The 18,139-nt window shown below is 37.2% G+C and overlaps 2 protein-coding genes and 1 long non-coding RNA gene across 3 annotated transcripts; 2 read left to right on the forward strand and 1 right to left on the reverse strand.

Moving 5' to 3' along the window:
• Positions 1–754: 754 nt before the first annotated feature.
• LOC121953060 lies at positions 755–3,277 on the forward strand. The gene is made up of 3 exons (XR_006106476.1): positions 755–819; positions 1,179–1,303; positions 2,343–3,277. It is a non-coding gene; the product is annotated as an uncharacterized LOC121953060 (long non-coding RNA).
• A 1,387-nt stretch (positions 3,278–4,664) lies between these two features.
• LOC121952738 (15-hydroxyprostaglandin dehydrogenase [NAD(+)]-like) lies at positions 4,665–8,846 on the forward strand. The gene is made up of 8 exons (XM_042499557.1): positions 4,665–4,679; positions 4,797–4,850; positions 5,132–5,255; positions 6,304–6,414; positions 6,490–6,582; positions 7,132–7,209; positions 7,376–7,529; positions 8,729–8,846. The coding sequence occupies exons 1-8, from the start codon at positions 4,665–4,667 to the stop codon at positions 8,844–8,846; spliced, it is 747 nt and encodes a 248-aa protein (XP_042355491.1).
• Positions 8,847–10,713: 1,867 nt separating this feature from the next.
• On the reverse strand, positions 10,714–16,871 carry zgc:56585 (uncharacterized protein LOC393297 homolog). Its single transcript, XM_042499071.1, has 7 exons — positions 16,710–16,871; positions 14,914–15,037; positions 13,287–13,393; positions 12,849–12,945; positions 12,235–12,311; positions 11,148–11,305; positions 10,714–10,947 (listed from the first exon to the last, which is right to left on the reverse strand). The coding sequence occupies exons 1-7, from the start codon at positions 16,800–16,802 to the stop codon at positions 10,827–10,829; spliced, it is 777 nt and encodes a 258-aa protein (XP_042355005.1). The 5' UTR covers positions 16,803–16,871; the 3' UTR covers positions 10,714–10,826.
• Positions 16,872–18,139: the final 1,268 nt, after the last annotated feature.

Raw genomic sequence — 18,139 nt, forward strand, 5'->3', positions numbered from 1 at the left:
GTGGTATCAAGTAGAGCAACGTTATTCATTTAGAGTTTCATTCTGTGCCATGAATGTAATGCAAATGTTTAAGTCTCTAATGAAATTTCTCTTTTTGGCTCTGCTTTGGTCTACACCAACTTCTGACTATTTACCTGCTGAATGTTTTACTACGTTCACCAGTTAGTTGCTAGCCACACTGACTGAGTTGCAGGTGGTTTACAGTTGATTTATCAGAGCTTTTCTACTTAAATTGACCTCCTATTGGGCGGCAAAAGGCCATTCTCAGGCTGGAAGAGAAAAGATTCTACTACTTACATGTGAACAGATACATCTTCATGAAAACTGAGCAAACTCCATCTGCAGATGAATACGGTGATAAGTGATTTAAAGCACATAAAAAGCAAGTACGATGAGTTGGGGTTACTTTTTTCAGATTTTTTTCTGTTGTTTTGGTGCTTCAATGTAAAATGCAAAATGTTTGTGACATATGCAGAAAAACAAGCATATACACACAAATTATGTATGTCACATTTTCTCTTCTTTTAATACATTTTACCAGCAATGTCGACAACATTAAGAGTTGCACTTTGTACTATGTATAGGGACATAGAGAAAGGGGGTGGGAGTTAGCGAAAGAGAGAGAGAGTGAAAAGAGAGAGGGGTCGGATAGTGGGAGCAGTGGTGACTCAGCTGGCGAGAAGTGAAGAGAAGAGAAGAGAAGAGAAGAGAAGAAGAGAAGAGAAGAGAAGAGAAGAGAAGGGAAGAGAAGAGAAAGAAAAGAGAAGAGAAGAGAAGAGAAGAGAGAGAAAAAAAATAAGGATTGCCCACTGAAATCTGGTACTACCTAAATCTCCAGTTTTGTGACAATTTTACTGTGAATATCTTTATATGTATACTGACACCCTGGAGCTGTTTTCATGATTGCTTCATGCTTTTGATAAATGTTTACACATGTGCCTAGATAAGATTGAGATGAAGAAACACCCCTGAAACTGCCAGGTGGTGTGAATCAAACTCAAGCCTTTTTGTTGTTGTTGTTGTTGTTGTTGTTGTTGTTGTTGTTGTTGTTGTTGTTGTATCACCCATGAAATGACAATGATTGATGTCCTGTGCATCAGTTTTCTAAATGTCTGGTGATAGATTGGGTATTTTTGGAAACACAACAAGAATTTAAATAATTTATTTTCTTCTTCCAGCAACTCTGTGCCAGCTGGCACACCCGGCACTTCCTCAGCCTGGACTGATTTACAAGGTGTCCTCACTCAGGAAAGAACACATTGCACTCCTCTCCAAACTTCTGTGACAACAACTTCAGCAGCCGGTATTTTTTTATAGCCTGCGTTGGTTCATTTGAACATTTAAACATTGCTAAACAGAGGAGAGGATCATCTCTCAAGTACCTGGTGCTTTGACTTTTACATTGTATTGTAATAGTGTAACAGTCTTTAACGGGACCTCTGCCTCTCTCTAGAGGAGATTTAGTGATTGGGATTGTTCCAACCGCAGCCACTTTAACCCTTTGACACCTGGATAGACATCATTTTTTTTTGCGCTGCGTTCAGATGCCTTTTGCAAGCTGTTTACCCTTTGAAACCTCAGCAGAACTGTTTTTATTAAATTTGAAAACATGGAGAGGAAAAGCAGCAGCTTGGCAATAAATGTCCAACAAATTCAAAGAAATGAGTAAAAGGTGACAAGAAAAATAACTAAAAAAAACTGTTTTTGGTTTTGTTTTTAATGGGGTTGTTTTAAAACAAAAAAATAGGAAAAATGCCCACAAAACTATATTAATAATTATTCTAAGTATATTTTTAAGATTATGTTAAATAAAAACAACACGTATACATATATTTTCCATTTTCAGCACTTTTGAAGACATTTTGTTGTTGTTTTTTTTACCCTTATTGTTATTTTCTTATTTTCATGTAATTTCTTGTAACTTTTTACTAATTTCTTGCTAATTGTCAGGCCATGTCTTGTTAAGTAGCTAATTTCCGTCTCCCTTTGTTTTTGCAGGAAATCAAACCAATTTGCTTGAGTTTCACCAATAATTTGGTCCAGTAATTGGTCCAGTTGCACCAATAGCACAGAGAATTATCACCAACTGCAGTTTCCAGCAACTCAACACAGTGTTTTAGGGTTGATTGGGTTAATTTTCAGACACAGTTGGCAACTAGCTGCTGGACATAGTGAAACATTTATCAGCTAAGTAGTATGATTGATATTTTTTTCATGCGTTGAAGATCAAAGCTGAGCTTCTGAACGTTTTAGGCTTGACCCCTTAAAATAAAGAAATGTGACCCTTTTGGGGGAGTTATTTTATTTAGTATCATGTCACATCTCTTTAATGTATTTTACAGGTGCTTTGGTGCCTCAAATCAGAAGACATCAGGGGATTGGAGGGCAGCAGTAAGGCAGAGACTTTGCCTCCTGGCCTGGGAAGGATGTCAGCCATGTCTGGGCCGCTATTCTTAGACCCCCTGGAGAAGCTGGACGGCCAGACAGAGTCTATCCTCACTGCAGCCCGGCTTGTCCGCGGAGGATGGGCAGAGGGAAAGAAGTGGCAATTTTCCAATTCTGAGTGCTTAGCAAGTCAACACTCTGTGTCCAGGTCAGATGGTACTCAGGGTCCAAAATATGCTGAGATCTGCCTGACGGGCCCCAGAGGCAGGCAGGTTCTCATTGTGAGCAGCAGGAAGACAGCTGAGGACAAAGAGACTGGCTCTGAAAAAAAGGCAGATGAAGCACAACAGACTGAGCATGCATCCTCAGAGAACAGACAAGCAGACAGCACGACAGGTCTCTGCATCCGTGTCCGGGCAACTGGATGTCGCACCACATACAGACAGTCCAGAGGGGTTAAGGCCCCAGTATTACCAGTAATTGCTGAGATATAAGTTAGCTGCCATTTATTCCAGAAAGAACAATGCATTGAAGGCAAAATAAAATACTTCATTACACTATTCTTGGCTATGATAAACGTATAAAAGCCAATGTAGACTTTAACCAAACTTTGTTTTAAACAGAGGACTCTGATGGCATGAAATCTCTTGCTGTGACTGTGTTTTTTTTTCATTTTCTGTTTTTTTTTCATTCAAATTTTCATTAAATGCAAATGTGTGCAAAATGTAACCATGTATTGTTGCTGTTTTTCTCTTATGGGTACAGTAGAATCAATATGGAAACTATACTTTCTGCCAATGTAATAACTAATGCTATGGAGTGTTAATAAAGAATACCCATCAACTGTGAAAATAATAGATGTAGCTACCATGACTTAAGAGCTGGGCATTTCAGCCATCACCATTTTGGTTTTACACATAAAGGTGTGTGATGAGTAGGTGGAGCTGTTTCATACACAGTGGTGATGATGCATCCCAGACAGCCTATCACTCAAAACCACCCTACCCTTAATTATGTGTGTTTAATCCTTCATAACATTGGACGAGTAAATTAATAAAATTTACCTCCCATACTGTTGTGCCTAACAGATAACTTGATGGAGTAATAAAAGACATAAAGAAGGTGAAAACTAACTGCATTTCACACAAAGCATTATTGATGACCTGAAAAAAGTGGGAAAAGGCACAACTACGGGCTTTGGAAGCTGAGATTTGCATGTCAAGAGAAGAACTCAATGGGTTTTATAACAAAACTAGATTTAGAACCAGTTGAGAAGGAATAACAAAGACCTACATGTTTTTTTTCTGAAACACTCAGTAAATTCTGCTCTCAAGCAATTTGCTGTATTTTTTTTTTTATATTATTGGTGCAGATTAGTCCAATATGTTAAGTATGGCTACCTTGTCAAAGAGGACATTTCTAAGACTTAATGTATCTAATTGTGGTTGATATTATCCTGCCCCAGTATCAGCCCTTACTTAAAACTCACTGTGAAACTTTGCCTTGGAAAATCTAAATTCCAGTTGCCATAAATCATTTCATGTGATTCTGAATCAGACCTGGGACAGGCCTTAGAAAATAACTTTATAGTAATGGCCAATCTTCCCACTGATGGTCTGGTTTACTCATGTTGGTTGTATACAGGTAGCAGTATTAAGTTTATGACTGTTTCAGTTTAAAACTCCTTGTAGTTGCTTTAACCAAGAGGGATCACAGGCAGAGGTTCATTCTGTAAAGCAAACGTAATGCAAAGACATCCTGACAAATGACAAGTGGAGGTGGACCAAGAGCAGGTCAGGTTGTAGAGCTGGCAGGGAAGGGGTTATCAGAGGGCAGGTAGGCATGGTTGGGTCTGAAATGACGAGACAGCTAGTGAAATAAAAAAAACAGGCGGAACAATATTTGAATACCGATCAGAGAGGGTTCAGGAAAATCTGTGCAATGACATTTAAACCTTGATTTCTGTAAAAGGTTAACTACAGCGCAACATTCAAAAACACGAGGCCAATCTTGGTCCAGAGTTCATACTTTTCTGTTTTGCATCGCATCATTACAGTGCGTGTTCGGCAGTGAACAATGGCTGGCTTAGTTAGAGTACATGTCTGCACTTCTTTTTGTGATATCCCTGAAGAAAAAAAAACTGCTTGTTTGACCAGCTCAAGATATGTTTTAACATCATTTTTGATGGTGTAGTTGGTCATACCAGCTTGTGATGGTCACTCTAGCTGGTTTATCCATTAAAGTTCCTGTAAATTTAGTATGAATCAATGTCTTCAAGTATGGAGAAATTTCATGTGGGAGAAGTGTCATGAGGGAGAAGCATGAAAAGCAAAGGACATAAATCAGTTAAGTCTACTGTCATGGGATATCCATAAAAATAAATGTGCTTAACTTGACGCTTGTCACACCAGCATGTCTGGCTGCTGGCCCACCCAGCTAAACCATCAAAGACCAGCAAGAACTGGGTCAGGACAATCTAAGGCTGTCTTCCACCAGCTGAAACCATCTTCAAACCAGCTACCACCATAAGCTGTTTTTTTAGCTGTTTTTTTTTCAGTAGGGATGTATAAAATCATTTAACTTAGGCCAACATAATTTCTGTAGCTTGAGTTTTTTCTGTGCCCACTGAAGCAAGGTCCAGCTATACAAGTAATTTCCTGTAGACTGATTAGTGCTGTATTTTGGAAGGAACCCATAACTGTGTATTAAGTGTAGGCCTATATCTGATGGTCCTTTGCGTGTACAGGTAGCTCTCCTGGATGTGAATGAAACTGCAGGGAAGAGTTTGAAGGCAACCCTTGACAAACATTATGGACAACACAGAACCCTGTTCCTTTACTGTGATGTTGAGTCAGAGGAGCAAATCAAAGGTAACATACGTGCGCGCGCACACACACACACACAGACTTTAATGAGAAAGCTGGAGTCTCATTTACCAACGAGATCACCAGTGACAAAGTTGTATTAGGTCCAGTGCTAATGGCCAATGTTTTCAAGGCAACTACAGTATGGCTAAGGTTATGGAAATTTGGTTAAGACGACTAAACTAAAGTTGAGGTTGAGGATTTGAAACACTTGGTTAGGAAGGTTTGGTAGAATTACAAGGATGAATGTCAATTGCTGATCTGTTAGAGAGCATAATCTGCAGTCATCACGTGTGCTATGCCATCATTCAGCATGTGTTATGCTATCACTGGTGCTATCATTGGTGTGTATTGCTGTGTATCAACCCCTTGAGGACAGACACTATGCATCTTTCTGACACCATATGGTAAATTCAAATACTTTGCACTAAAATATTAAGATATGGACCTAAATTAAATAGCTTATACCTATTTTTTTTTTTATCACACTTGTCATTACATTTAAAGGTAGCATATTTTGGCATTTTTAATACATTGTATCTCATCAATTTAATTGTATAAGTAGGCCTTTTATTAGCTGACTGATCACATTTGGTTTCATTTTACGCTTTGTACTGTTTGTCGTGCTAATTGATAGATTCTGAAGACGATCACCAGGATAGGATAACATACATTCATTATTTTGAATAAACCACATGCTCTCCACCAATAACACTAATGCGAACAATACAGTCTGCTGTCTTGATAAAACAGTAACTTTTTTTGATAACAACATTAGTATAGCTAACAAACATTACTAAACTCACAAGGTTAGTACAAGTTTATTGGTCTTATTTTCTACCTCATCTTATAAAGTGCACGTTACTTCCTATATCATTCACAGAACATTGGCACTGAAAATACATTTTCAGAATCAGACATAGATTTATTGCCAAGTAGGTTTGCAAATCATTATTTTGTCTTGGTAATTATTGCACATAGCAATGAACAGTGCAAAAGTCAGGGCTTCTGGAGTTTAGAAGTTAACAACTAACTTTTATCAACTGCTTTAAAGATTCCCTTCAGAAAACTGTAGAAACTTTTGGGGGAGTAGACATCCTGTGCAACAATGCTGGTATCTTGAATGAGGGAGAATGGGAGAAAACTTGCTCCATAAACCTTGTAAGTATTTATTACCTTAACTGGCATAGCGCCTCAGTCTTCACCCAGTGTGCACTTCAGTAACAGTTCTGTGATGTAGGTGGCGGCTGTCAGAGTAACTTACGTCTGCAGCACATGAACAAGTTGACTGGAGGTTGGGAAGGGGTCATCATCAATACTGCATCCATGGCAGGTATTGACATGAAATTCAGAGCCCCCACTCTCTTGTTTATGGTTATGTAAAGATATAGAAATATAATGAATAAAAATATATAAAAACTCATCATCAATCTCATTGTGTTTTATGAAAAATTGTTTTGGGTTAAAAAAAATGTTGTGTTTTCTGAAATTTTGTTATGTTTTGACCCTCAAGGCTACTGTCATAAAGGCAACTGTGGTAGAGTAATAAATCGAAGTCACAAATAAATTTAGAATAATTTGAATTCAAAGCTGTAAAGTTTTTTTTCTGGTGAGATCTTTTATGTTTGTTTCACATCATGTGTGATGTGCACAGACTTATAATAGAATTATATTATATATAATTTATATTATATCTGAAGCATTGTAGTTTCCTCTCATAATTGTTTTCCTTTTGCAAAAACAAATGTGAAAGATTTCATCTCACAGGCAGAGCACACAGATTGGAGATTTAACAAATACCATCAGGTCTTGACATTATTAGTCTATATTTAAAGGGAATAAGTGCATGAAAATAAGAAATGATGTAACCCCCATCCTATAGGTCTTGGTCCTTTTCCAAGCTGTCCTGTGTATACAGCCAGTAAGTATGGAGTGGTTGGCTTCACTCGAGCCATGGTGGTAAGGAGTTTTGTTTTTTTTTAACTATAAAATTGATGAAGAAAATCACAGTCTGAATTTCTTTTCCTTGTATTGATCATATTAGGAACTGTGCTTGTGAGCAGTTGAAGCCCAATTATGTGTGTGTGTGTGTGTGTGTGTGTGTGTGTGTGTGTATACGTCTCTTTCACTTGGCTGCCTCCACTGCTACGGTATATGTGTCATCGCTTTTTGTCCAGGTCTTGTCCAAACAGAGCTGGCTTCAAAAATTTGCAAAAGATTGGGACAATTTTCCCACCTGGTTGAAGAAACCCAAAAATTGATGGACAAAGGGATGATGAAGTAAGCTGAAATTTTCATGAAATCAAACCCAATTTTTGACAATGTTTATGGCTTTAGTGCTAGTAGCAGAGTCTGTCATTCTCTTGCTGAGGTCAGATTAACTTAAGTAAAAGTGATCCACAGGAAAGATATGTTCTCATCTGTAACCACCTGGCTTCACTGTCATTACAGTCTTTGAATTCATTAACTTAAAATAGTCCATTGTAAAATCTCAAATTAGTCAGTAACTTAAAAAAAATATATAACATTCCGCATGCCTTTCACATTAATGTCATGCAGATTAGGACAGAGGAACCAGCAACACTCATATTTTGTTACTGGTCATGATGGTTGGAGTAGTATCGACAGTCTGCTAGCTATTTGCCACTATGTCATGGATGACATAAGGAAGTGCTGCAAATTCAACAAAAAGTGATTATTCAGCCAAGATTTCATGGCATGACTGACATTGTTGCAAGGCAAAACATATGAAGCTCAATGTACTTAATGGTAAAAGTTTTTTAAACTAACAAACACAAAACCACCAAGAAAGCCTGTCAAGGGTCCAGGTTAAAAAAACATCAAACATTTCCTTTAAAAGCTGGAGCCAGACTCAGCTGGCAAAACACAGGGGACCTTTACTGTGAAGAAGCTACAAGAAACACAGTATATTCTTCCCAAGGTTAATGCTTACAGAGATGGTTGATTAAAAATGCATCCATATTTTGGCTGCACTGTAAACAGATGCTCCAGTTGCTCTTCTAATGTATTTCTGACAAAGTAGTTGCTCAACAAGTGTTTGCTGTTGAAGTAAACCACATTTGCTGTCATGGCTGTAACCACTGGTGTTGCCAAATCAACATCTGAATTCTGGCGAGTTAAAATTTAAACTCAGTTAAAAGATCAGTTCAAAATTCTTCAAGTCTAACTTAAGGAAAATGGCATACCCGCAAAATTGTATCCCCAATTCTGTTTTTCTTTGACAGAGATGCTTATTTTAGATGATTTTAACATACATGTTTCCTGTTTCTCTTGTTCCTATTTTACCCTGAGAAAGACTTATTTTGACCACATCATTACAAATAACAAATTTAGATGTGAAAGTCACAGACGCTCTTTGAAAAAAGTAAATAAAAAGATCAAATATATTACAAATATTAGCAGACTTATGTATAATGTTGTTTACATGCTTATTTTCTAAATTGTACCTTTTGTTTCAGAGCATCCGAGGTAGCCGAGTGCCTCCTTGAGTTAGTGACCAACGAAACAAACAATGGAGAGGCTTTCATGGTGAAATTCAACCTAAAGAAATATGTGACTTTTCCTGAATTATACTAGTAGCAACTGACAGTGACAGACCACAATGTCAATGTCATCTGACTGAATCCTCTCATGTTTTTCAGAGCTTTAATGTGCTAGACAGAAAAGATAAATTACCAAGTTACATTTGCAACATATTCCATATTTGTGGGTGAGGCAGCCCAGATCATCAGAACCTGTAAAATAGATAAAACATTGATTATTTTCATTATGAAAAATTTAAATCTATGAAACACTTGACTACACTGGTAATGTGGCTTTAATAGCTAATGACAATTAGCCCGATCTGATTCAATAGCTAATGTCAATAAACCAATTTTCTCCAAAGATCTCATGTCTTTGTTTTCAGTCATTTGCAGCTCCTCGGAAACCCCCAAAATTTAAAGATTTACCTGCTAAGGTTCTGTCATTTGATCCATCATCATGTTGTGTGACCTTTATTGGCACAAAACTTAATAATGTGATTTCAAAAGAGACAATGTCACACATTACTGCCGGTGGTTACCAGTCCATATGTCCAACCACGACTACTAACATCCTGTTAATGTGTGTTTGATTTCTGTTGGTACACAGATCCAAGAAACAGAAAACAAATAGTGTTTACAAAAAATAAAAAATATAATAGTTTAGCACATTTAAAAACATAAGCTTAAGAACGTAACGTTTTATGTCTCATAATGTGGTTTATCTTGTGTAAAATCCTACAGCTGTCTTTTAACTGTGGTGTAGCTGTTGTTTACAGTCCTGAAGAGCATTTTACTCAATAACTGTACTTAATAAGGTACTTATACTTCACTTACGTGTTTCCATTTCATGCTTTGTTAGATTTGTCCTGAATTATATTTCAGCTGCCGCTATTTTACTCTCTACTTTTTGCTAAACTATTTAACAGCTATAGTTTAGCTCCTTTTTACTTGAACATGTGTCCCTTGAGGAGAAACGTAAAGCCTGCACACTTAATCCATGTTAATAATGTCAATATTTTGGTCCAACTTAGATTTTCATCATTTTTGCCTCATGAAGTAGAATCTAAACGTTGTCTTCATTAAACTTGTGTGGCAGGCCTTTCTTTTTTTCTCAGTGTGTGTTGTTTTTGGTTTTCCATGCACCTACCTGATGTGTGTATAACAATTTTCCTTTAACTCTTAACCTTCATATGAGCAGTTTATGATGCATTATTAAACTACACAACAGTATATGAAGCATTTACAATTAGCACCGCCTAGACTGACGACCCTTTTAAAGTATCACTTAAGTATTCATACATCAGACAGAAATTATCCAGCAATATAGCATTGACAGGAGTCATTCAGCAGAAAAAGTACTTTAACCTTTGCTTCTTTTTGTCTCCAGTACTTTTATACATTCATATGAGTAAAATTTTGATTGCAGGACATTTACATGTAATGGAGTATTTTTGTAGTCTGGTACTGCTACTTAAACTTAAGTTAATGATTTGAGTACTTATTTAAACACTGGTTGTTGACTCCAGTGTTTTGAGAGCAGCTACAACATATATAGTGAGTTATTTTACCTGTTTACTGATTTGTTACACACTGAAGACAGAAACATTTAAGCAAACCACAGCATTATGTATGAATGTATTTATTATCTACTGCATTTGGTAAGGCTTGTTGTTTTTTAGCTAGGCAGATTTCCGGAAAACGTTCTACTATTGCTATTTCTGGTTGAACAGAGTGAGGAGTGAGCAGTCAGTTCTCTGGATTTGAAGTCATCTCACAGAAATCTTTGAAATGTCCAACTTTGACTTTGAGATCCAGTGATTGTTAAATTTTGACAGTTATTGTACGTAGTATCGTATATGGTATATTGACTACTCAGTAAAATATATAAGCTGAAATTCTTTATCTGCTGCACACAGAGACACTTGACACATTTTGATTTTATTTTTTTCAAATTCAAGCACTATAAAACATTGCAGTTTTGATTAAAGTATCCAATACAGTATGCAACGTTTTAGTGAGTCATTGCACAGCACTACTCGATGAATGTCGGAAAAGTTGCGTATTTCTTTCCCGTTGGTAACACCAGGAGGGCCTCTCCATTCTTAGTCTCATCTGTCACCAGCTCCAGGTAGTGTTCAGCTAACTCAGACACACTGAAAAGAAAAGACATGGTAACTTTTTCAGTTAAATTTTTGGATCCCTTTCACATGACATAGAAGGGTATTGTTGCAGCGACTGTAAGGTCACCCAGCTGCAGAACAAACAGTTAAAAGTATTTAATGGAGTGTTCAACAAAAATGTAGATTTATGTGAGGATTAGCGCTAACTTTAAATGACACAAGAAAAGACTCACGTCAATGTCCCAAGCTTTTCTACTAATTGTTGGGTTGCCTCAGCCAGGTGGGAGAATTGCCCCAGTTTGTTTGGAATAGAGGTAAAGAGCTCAGTATTAACAAAACCTGGGCAAAGGGCATTGAACCGTATACCATAGCCTGATAGGGAAGAGGCAATCTGGTAAAAGACACACATATAGACAGAATTAAGCATTAACTGTTCAAAGGCACAATGTACAATACAAGCACTCAATTGTGACTAATTGGCGAGTGTTGGAGATATCGACCATAGAGATGTCTGCCTTCTCTCAAATATAATAGAACAAATGGCACTCAGCTTGTGGTGCTCAAAGTGCCAAAAAATACATTTGAAAAACTGGACAACAATGTTTCTCCAGATATTATGACCTGGTTACTCATGACAATCCACAGACCTTGTTGTGAGCAGTTTTGTTTAGGAACTATTTCTTTCTACCGAACAATATGCACCAACTATATTACTGCGCAGAAGGAAGTGTGCATCTACTCATGGACAAGAGGCTTGTGTTTATAACAGTGAGAGATGTAAAAATTAATGCAAGTTTCCTTCTGCTTTGTAATACAGTTGGTGGGTGTAGTTTGGTAGGAAGAGTATCTTTTCTGATGTCCTCCTTTGCTGAGCTATAACATTAGCTCGCTCAGTATTGCTAGGTGAGATAACAGTAAATGCACACTTCCTTTAGGAAGTGATACACCACAAGCTGATCGTGCCATGTAGATCCATTATATGCATAGAAGACAAGCATCTTTATCTGATGTCTCAAACACTAGGCAACTCAAACCAAAGCAATATAGATTGATAAATTGCACCACAGGTAAAAGAAAGGATATACCAAAACAGTGGATAATTCAGCTTCTCAGCATTAGTTAGCTAGCCTGTGATCCAAAACATGTCAGAACCCAAAATCTTGTAAAGTCTATCATTACTATTTGCAATGATTCCAATGACTATGTGTGAAAGTGTAGAACTCATCTTTACATGCTTGGAAAACAATTTAACTTTGTGTAAATTTATGTACATTGTTTTTTCAATCTTCCTGAACTTTCTTCCGGAAAAACCTTCCTTACCGCCATGGCTCGAGTGAAGCCGATCACTCCGTGTTTGGTGGATGTATAGACAGGACAGCTTGGTAGAGGGCCGAGACCTGTAGGATGTGGGTTACATCAGTCAATGTTAGGGTTAAAATTTGGAGTTAGTGAACTCTAACTCTAAAAATCTATGTTGTCTCTTATTCATGATATGTTAAGACCTCGGCAAAGTTACTGCCAACATTCAAACACAGTCACAACCATTTCATTGCATTCTGAATGCTCTATAAACTTTATAAGCTTTATTCAATACCATCATTTACCCACTTGTTAGAAACTGTCTTTTTAAAGGAACACAAATCTTTTGGGTTTTTTTGTCATACAATAAAAAGTGAACATCTCTTAACCTGGTGTGCGAGCATCTAACCAAAAAGCCATTCAAAAAACCCTTTGACTTTGAGACATGGGAACCAGGAGTGCTAAAATATTATGTTATTTCTGTTTTTTTTTAACTCACTCCTGCAGCACTCTATAGAGACACAAAGTGGTGAATATAAAGCATTGTGAATTTAACTGCATTCCTCAGAAATGCAAAGAATGCTGTTTCCTCTTGGTAGAAATCAACCAAATATGCAGTGCAGTGTAGACTTTACCTGCCATGGATGCCGTGTTAATGATGACCCCTCCCCGCCCTCCACTCAACTTGCTCATGTGCTCCAGAGCCAGGTAAGTCCCCCTGATAACACCCACCTACAAAACACAACAGATGCTGTTAACTTTGGTGCTGACAGCAGATATGTCTTTGCTGTTTTCTGTGTGTATTAAATGTTGTGAAATGAAACAGGGGAAGCTGAATGTAATACCTGGTAAATTTAACGGTTTTGATGTTGGCAACTAATTTCCTCATACTACAACTGCTGGAAAGAAAATAATCTACATGTTTGTGTTGGTGGTGGTGCAAACAGTAATTCACGAAACACTGCAATTATATGTGTTGTGGTGTTATTTCCCTTGTGGGAGTGGTGCAACCGGCTACAAGTGATGGGCATAATTGCAACCAGAAGCAGTTTGGTACTCTAGCTACTTCTTACAAGGTTTATGGAGACAATTTTCTCCCACAGGGTCTCATTCAAGATGCCAGCATTGTTGCACAGGATGTCTATTCCACCGAAGGTCTCTACGATTTTCTGAAAAGCAGCTTGAGAGGAAAAAAAAGTTAGCAGTTAACATTTCAATACATGGTAGAGCACTTCCCCTTTTATGACATACATGAACCTTTTTTAGTGTGGGATCATTCAGCGTAGACTCGCAGCTATTACTCAGCTAGTTGATAGTTGATCATCAATAATTTTTATAATTCATTAAGAATCTAAAAAAGAATCCACTATTTGCAGCTTCTCAAACATGAATATTTTCAATATCCCCCTCTTCTGACAGTCAATTCTACAGTAAATTCAAGATTTTTGAGACCAGTAGTTCATGTTTTATGCAATTAATGACACCAGTTTTATCAGTCAGTTCATGTTTTTGTCATATGCACCAGTAAATTATAACAAAAAGCTTGTTCTCTGGCAAAATTGTGAACATGAAATATACAATCTACCAAAGAAAGTACAATAAATTAACATATGATATCTGCATACTTTAAAAAAGGTTCCGACACAAAATAAAAGTTCTTCTGAACTAGAGTGAAAAAGACAACAAACCTTGAACTTAACATCATTATATGTACATTAAAAAGTAATTCGCTGCATTAAAGATGGTCTTTTTTGAAACTAGTCTGTCTACGTAGATAGGGGCAAATACTTTTGAAATTGGCGCTATAAGAACAGAAAAAAAAAAAGAGAAATGTGGGTATGGCACGTTTTTAAACCGAACAGATCAAATCTGATAGTGAAATGAGTCTTTTTATGGTTTGACGCTAAAAATAATGTATTCACTAATTTACAGACATCTCTTTCTCACTGTAAGTCAATGGGAAAAAAATCTTGGACCCACTGGTATCACGTGATGGACTCAGGAGTTGTAACTGCACTTTTGGCCACAATGCAAATTGGCTTTAAGCTCCATTACACCTCCCTGGTGGACTGGCTTTGACACAGGAAACAATCTCGACTTACGGTTAAACGGTAAGCTAAAGAAATATGTTTCTGTCAGCTTTTTGGGGCGAGGAATAGGCAATTCATCAAGAGAATCGTGGTTTCGGCACTATCTAGTTTTACTACTTGGTCTAAGTCTGAGAGAGAGTGAGGAAGACAGCTTATCATAATTCATCTACACATACCCACATTGTTATGATAAAAAGTAAATTGAAATTCAACAAAGTGTCCCTTTAGGGCCTCTGGGTGCTTTTCTTCTTGCTGTTCTTGACATGACCATTCAAAATCTCATAAATATCTTTCTTAACTATAATTAATGTTACTGCATACCTCAAAGTTATCAGGGGTGTGGTTCTCCACCTGGAATTAAATGCCATCTGATAGGTATAAGTTAAGAAAAAATGTTTCCAGGTTTGTGAGCTTCCAAGTATCTGAAACATCTCTGTAATTGAAACAAAACAATCACAAAAAACACTACAAGGTCCTAAAGGGATTCTTTTTATTTTCGTGCATTTCTAGATGTGTTTATTTCAATAAATGAGCTGTTTGTCTTTTCAGTACCTCCCCCACATCCGTAGTTTGTTTATCAAGTGTGTGTGTGTGTGTGTGTGTGTTTTACCTTTTATCTGCTCCTCTGATTCAACATTACAGGTCAGGAACAAAGTTCTCTCCTGTCCATATTGTTTGTCAAGGGCTTCTTTAAAAGTCTTTCCTGCGGTTTCGTTCACATCCAGGAGGGCTACCTGTGTATTTGAGGTTATATTAGATACAGTTTATTAGATACACCCAGTTAAAGCTACTGAAGTCTCATACAACAGTCCTGGAATAAATCACAACTTCACAAAGTTTAAGATGATCCGTTTGTGTTGAAACTGTTGTGTCTTGTTTCAACTTTTTGGTCAATTTGGAGGCCGAAGTTTGTGCTGTTGTTATAATTTTAAGGTTTCCAATGCTCTTGTATTTCTGTTTTTATAGACTTTTATATACTTCTAATGATCTATTTTTGACTTCTCTCTGTCAGCTGTTGCAACATCTGAACATTTCATCATGGAATCAATAAAGGTTTATTGAAGTCCAAGGCGAGAAGAAGATTCCCATTTCCTCTTCTTCCAAAATGAAGTGCTAGAATGTAACAAAGTACATTTACTCAAGTACTGCACTAGGTATTGAGGTACTTGAACTTTATTTGATTATTTACAATTGCTGTTACTTTATACTTCTACTCCCCTACATCTCGGAAGGAAGTATTGTACTTTTTACTCCACTCCATGTATTTGCAAATTTTAGCTACTTAGATTATTACTACGAAATCTACATCAGCTAATAAATTATGATGTATTGTAATAAAAAATCTCCTCCCCTGAGTATCTGAGTAGGCTACTTTATCCACCCCTGCAGAAATGCTTCTTCCAAATCACTTGCTCATCCAGCTTGTACCGTAGGTTTTTGTTTAAATTGTAAGGGGAGGAACATGAAAAACAGAATGATTACACCTAGTACTGTAATTGGATAATTCAGCAGACTATGAGTAGGAGTCATAAGACTATTTCATAAATATAAGTCTTTTGATCATAGGTTTCACTTCCCACACTACCTCAATTGTAGTGGATAACTCCCTCTGGTCTTAAAAATATGCTATCGTAAAACTAAAATATTTTCAGATGGGGGTCTCTGAAGACAAAAAAAATTCAAACGAGGGTTTCTGACCAACTTTTTATCACTTTAAGAGTAACTAAAAAAAGGCTGAGAACTACTGGTCCAGGCCTGGATAAACTACCAAGTGTCAGTCATTTGCAGCATGAAGCTGATCTTAATGGCAATCAAGTAAACTGAGGTGGAGGCAGCTGTATAGCAGTTTAATCTGTAAGTTTGGGGACATTTCTGTCAATAACTGGTGCAGTGAGGACATTACAACCTACTTTTAATTCAAAACAGCTTGTTTAAAAATGTTGTAGAAGAAGGTGTATATGTCTAAGAACTGATTATGTATGAGAATATGTTAGGCTATTAAAACTTTATTTTAGAAAATAACCATTTCAAGATGAAAATGACTCCACCTGGGGCAGTTATTTAACTGAACAATAACATTTGAAGAAAGAGCTGGAAAATAAAATGGAGAACGGGCAAAGCATCGTGTAGGTCTACTAACTGCAGTTAAATAAAATGTAGTGTTGTATAAGGTGCAATGTGCCCCTCTACAAACTTTGTGGACTTTTGTGCATATGCTAAAACAGAAATTCTCAACAAGTACAGTTGCCTGCAAGTGCCTTAAAGACACATTTAATACTATTTGAGTAAATGCACTTTGATTTCCACCACTGAACACAGAGAGCCTACATTTAACATCTATCAATTTTTGCATTATTTTGTCATGCATTTTCTATACTGGTAACTTCAGCTGAGACAAAACTCTACCTTGGCATCGTTTTTCAGCAGAATCTCCGTCATTGCTCTTCCTATGCCCATCGCTGCTCCAGTCACCACTGCGATTTTACCGTTTAAGGCCATTGCAGCTGTTTATTGAAAAGAGATGAGACTCTCAGTTGTTGGATCCCTTCAGGATATTAAACAAGGATGAACAGAGAGAAGCGCTTTTAAATATACACCGCCCACCTTCAGGAGAACATACCCATCGTGTCGCAACATGATTGAAATATGCGGATAAGGAGTGCAAAAGAGCACGTCATAGGTCAACTTTTGAAGGAAATTAAATATGTTTGAAATCTTATTAAAAGATAACTTGGAACATTTGCAATTCAGTGTGTTTTGAAGTGAGTACGAACTGATTTCTTTTGATTAAAATTGTACGAAAACCTGACTTTAGTTTTAAAGTATTTACGCATTTGGTTACCAAGCAGGTCACCTACTATCTGTCTACTCTTGTCCGCCTATCACAGTGACATTTGGTCAACACTCGGAAACCGCTGTTTGAACATGTATGGGCGCTACACACGTGACTTAGAGGAGAAACGGAAGTTTTCAGTCCGACACGACACAGTGTCCGTTCAAAAACTTCGCAATTTCATACATTTTCCCTGCACACCAGATATAGGTGTGTGGTGTGTAAAAACAAGACACTTGTTCTGCTTTGTTGAGACACACTCTTCAATTCGGCATGTGTTTGTAGTCAAGTATTTCGACAGAAATGTAACTTTGATCACCAAATTCAACAAAAATCCCCGAGCGGACGCTATGGAGCAACGTTAACCAATGACAAAAAGTTCGACTGTTCAATCGGTAAGAGCTTGTTGGTGGATTGAATGTATGCCGAATTTAAGAGTATCCCCTTAAAACTTAGAAAGCACACGTAGTCACAATTGCAGTATCTTGTGCCTTTGATTATATGTAAGTAATCTTAAAACGGACAGCTTTTTAAATGAAGTTTGGTGACTGTGGCAATAGAACCTAACCTCATACGTTCTGTCTGTATGTGGCCACCAGATGGGGGCACAGTGCTACTTGACAGATAGACTATCTCGTCATCAATAGAATTATTGCTAATCAGTAAGGTGTTAAGGAATTCAGTTCCACTTGATTCTGCTGTTCGTTATTTTTTCCAAACCACAGCTTTTTTATGTTTGGGTGTGTAAGTCTACCTCTATGCAGTAGGCTAATACTGCACTGGTTATTAAGTGGTTTCTAGGCTATTTTTTTGGGGAGTGAGTGTAACTACTTGTAGCAGCACTATCAGTTGGTCTCAGGTTTGGCACACCCTGTCCTGAGAGCCAAGCCCACTAAGACTGGGAGAGACTGGCAATGCATTGGTGTTTACACTGCTTTTACTCAAATAATGTTGAGAATTGATTTTTAGTGACATGAAATGTGTGAATTAGATGAATCAAACT

This window comes from Plectropomus leopardus, chromosome 13 (assembly GCF_008729295.1).
Source record: "Plectropomus leopardus isolate mb chromosome 13, YSFRI_Pleo_2.0, whole genome shotgun sequence".
In the NCBI taxonomy this organism is placed as follows: domain Eukaryota; kingdom Metazoa; phylum Chordata; class Actinopteri; order Perciformes; family Serranidae; genus Plectropomus; species Plectropomus leopardus.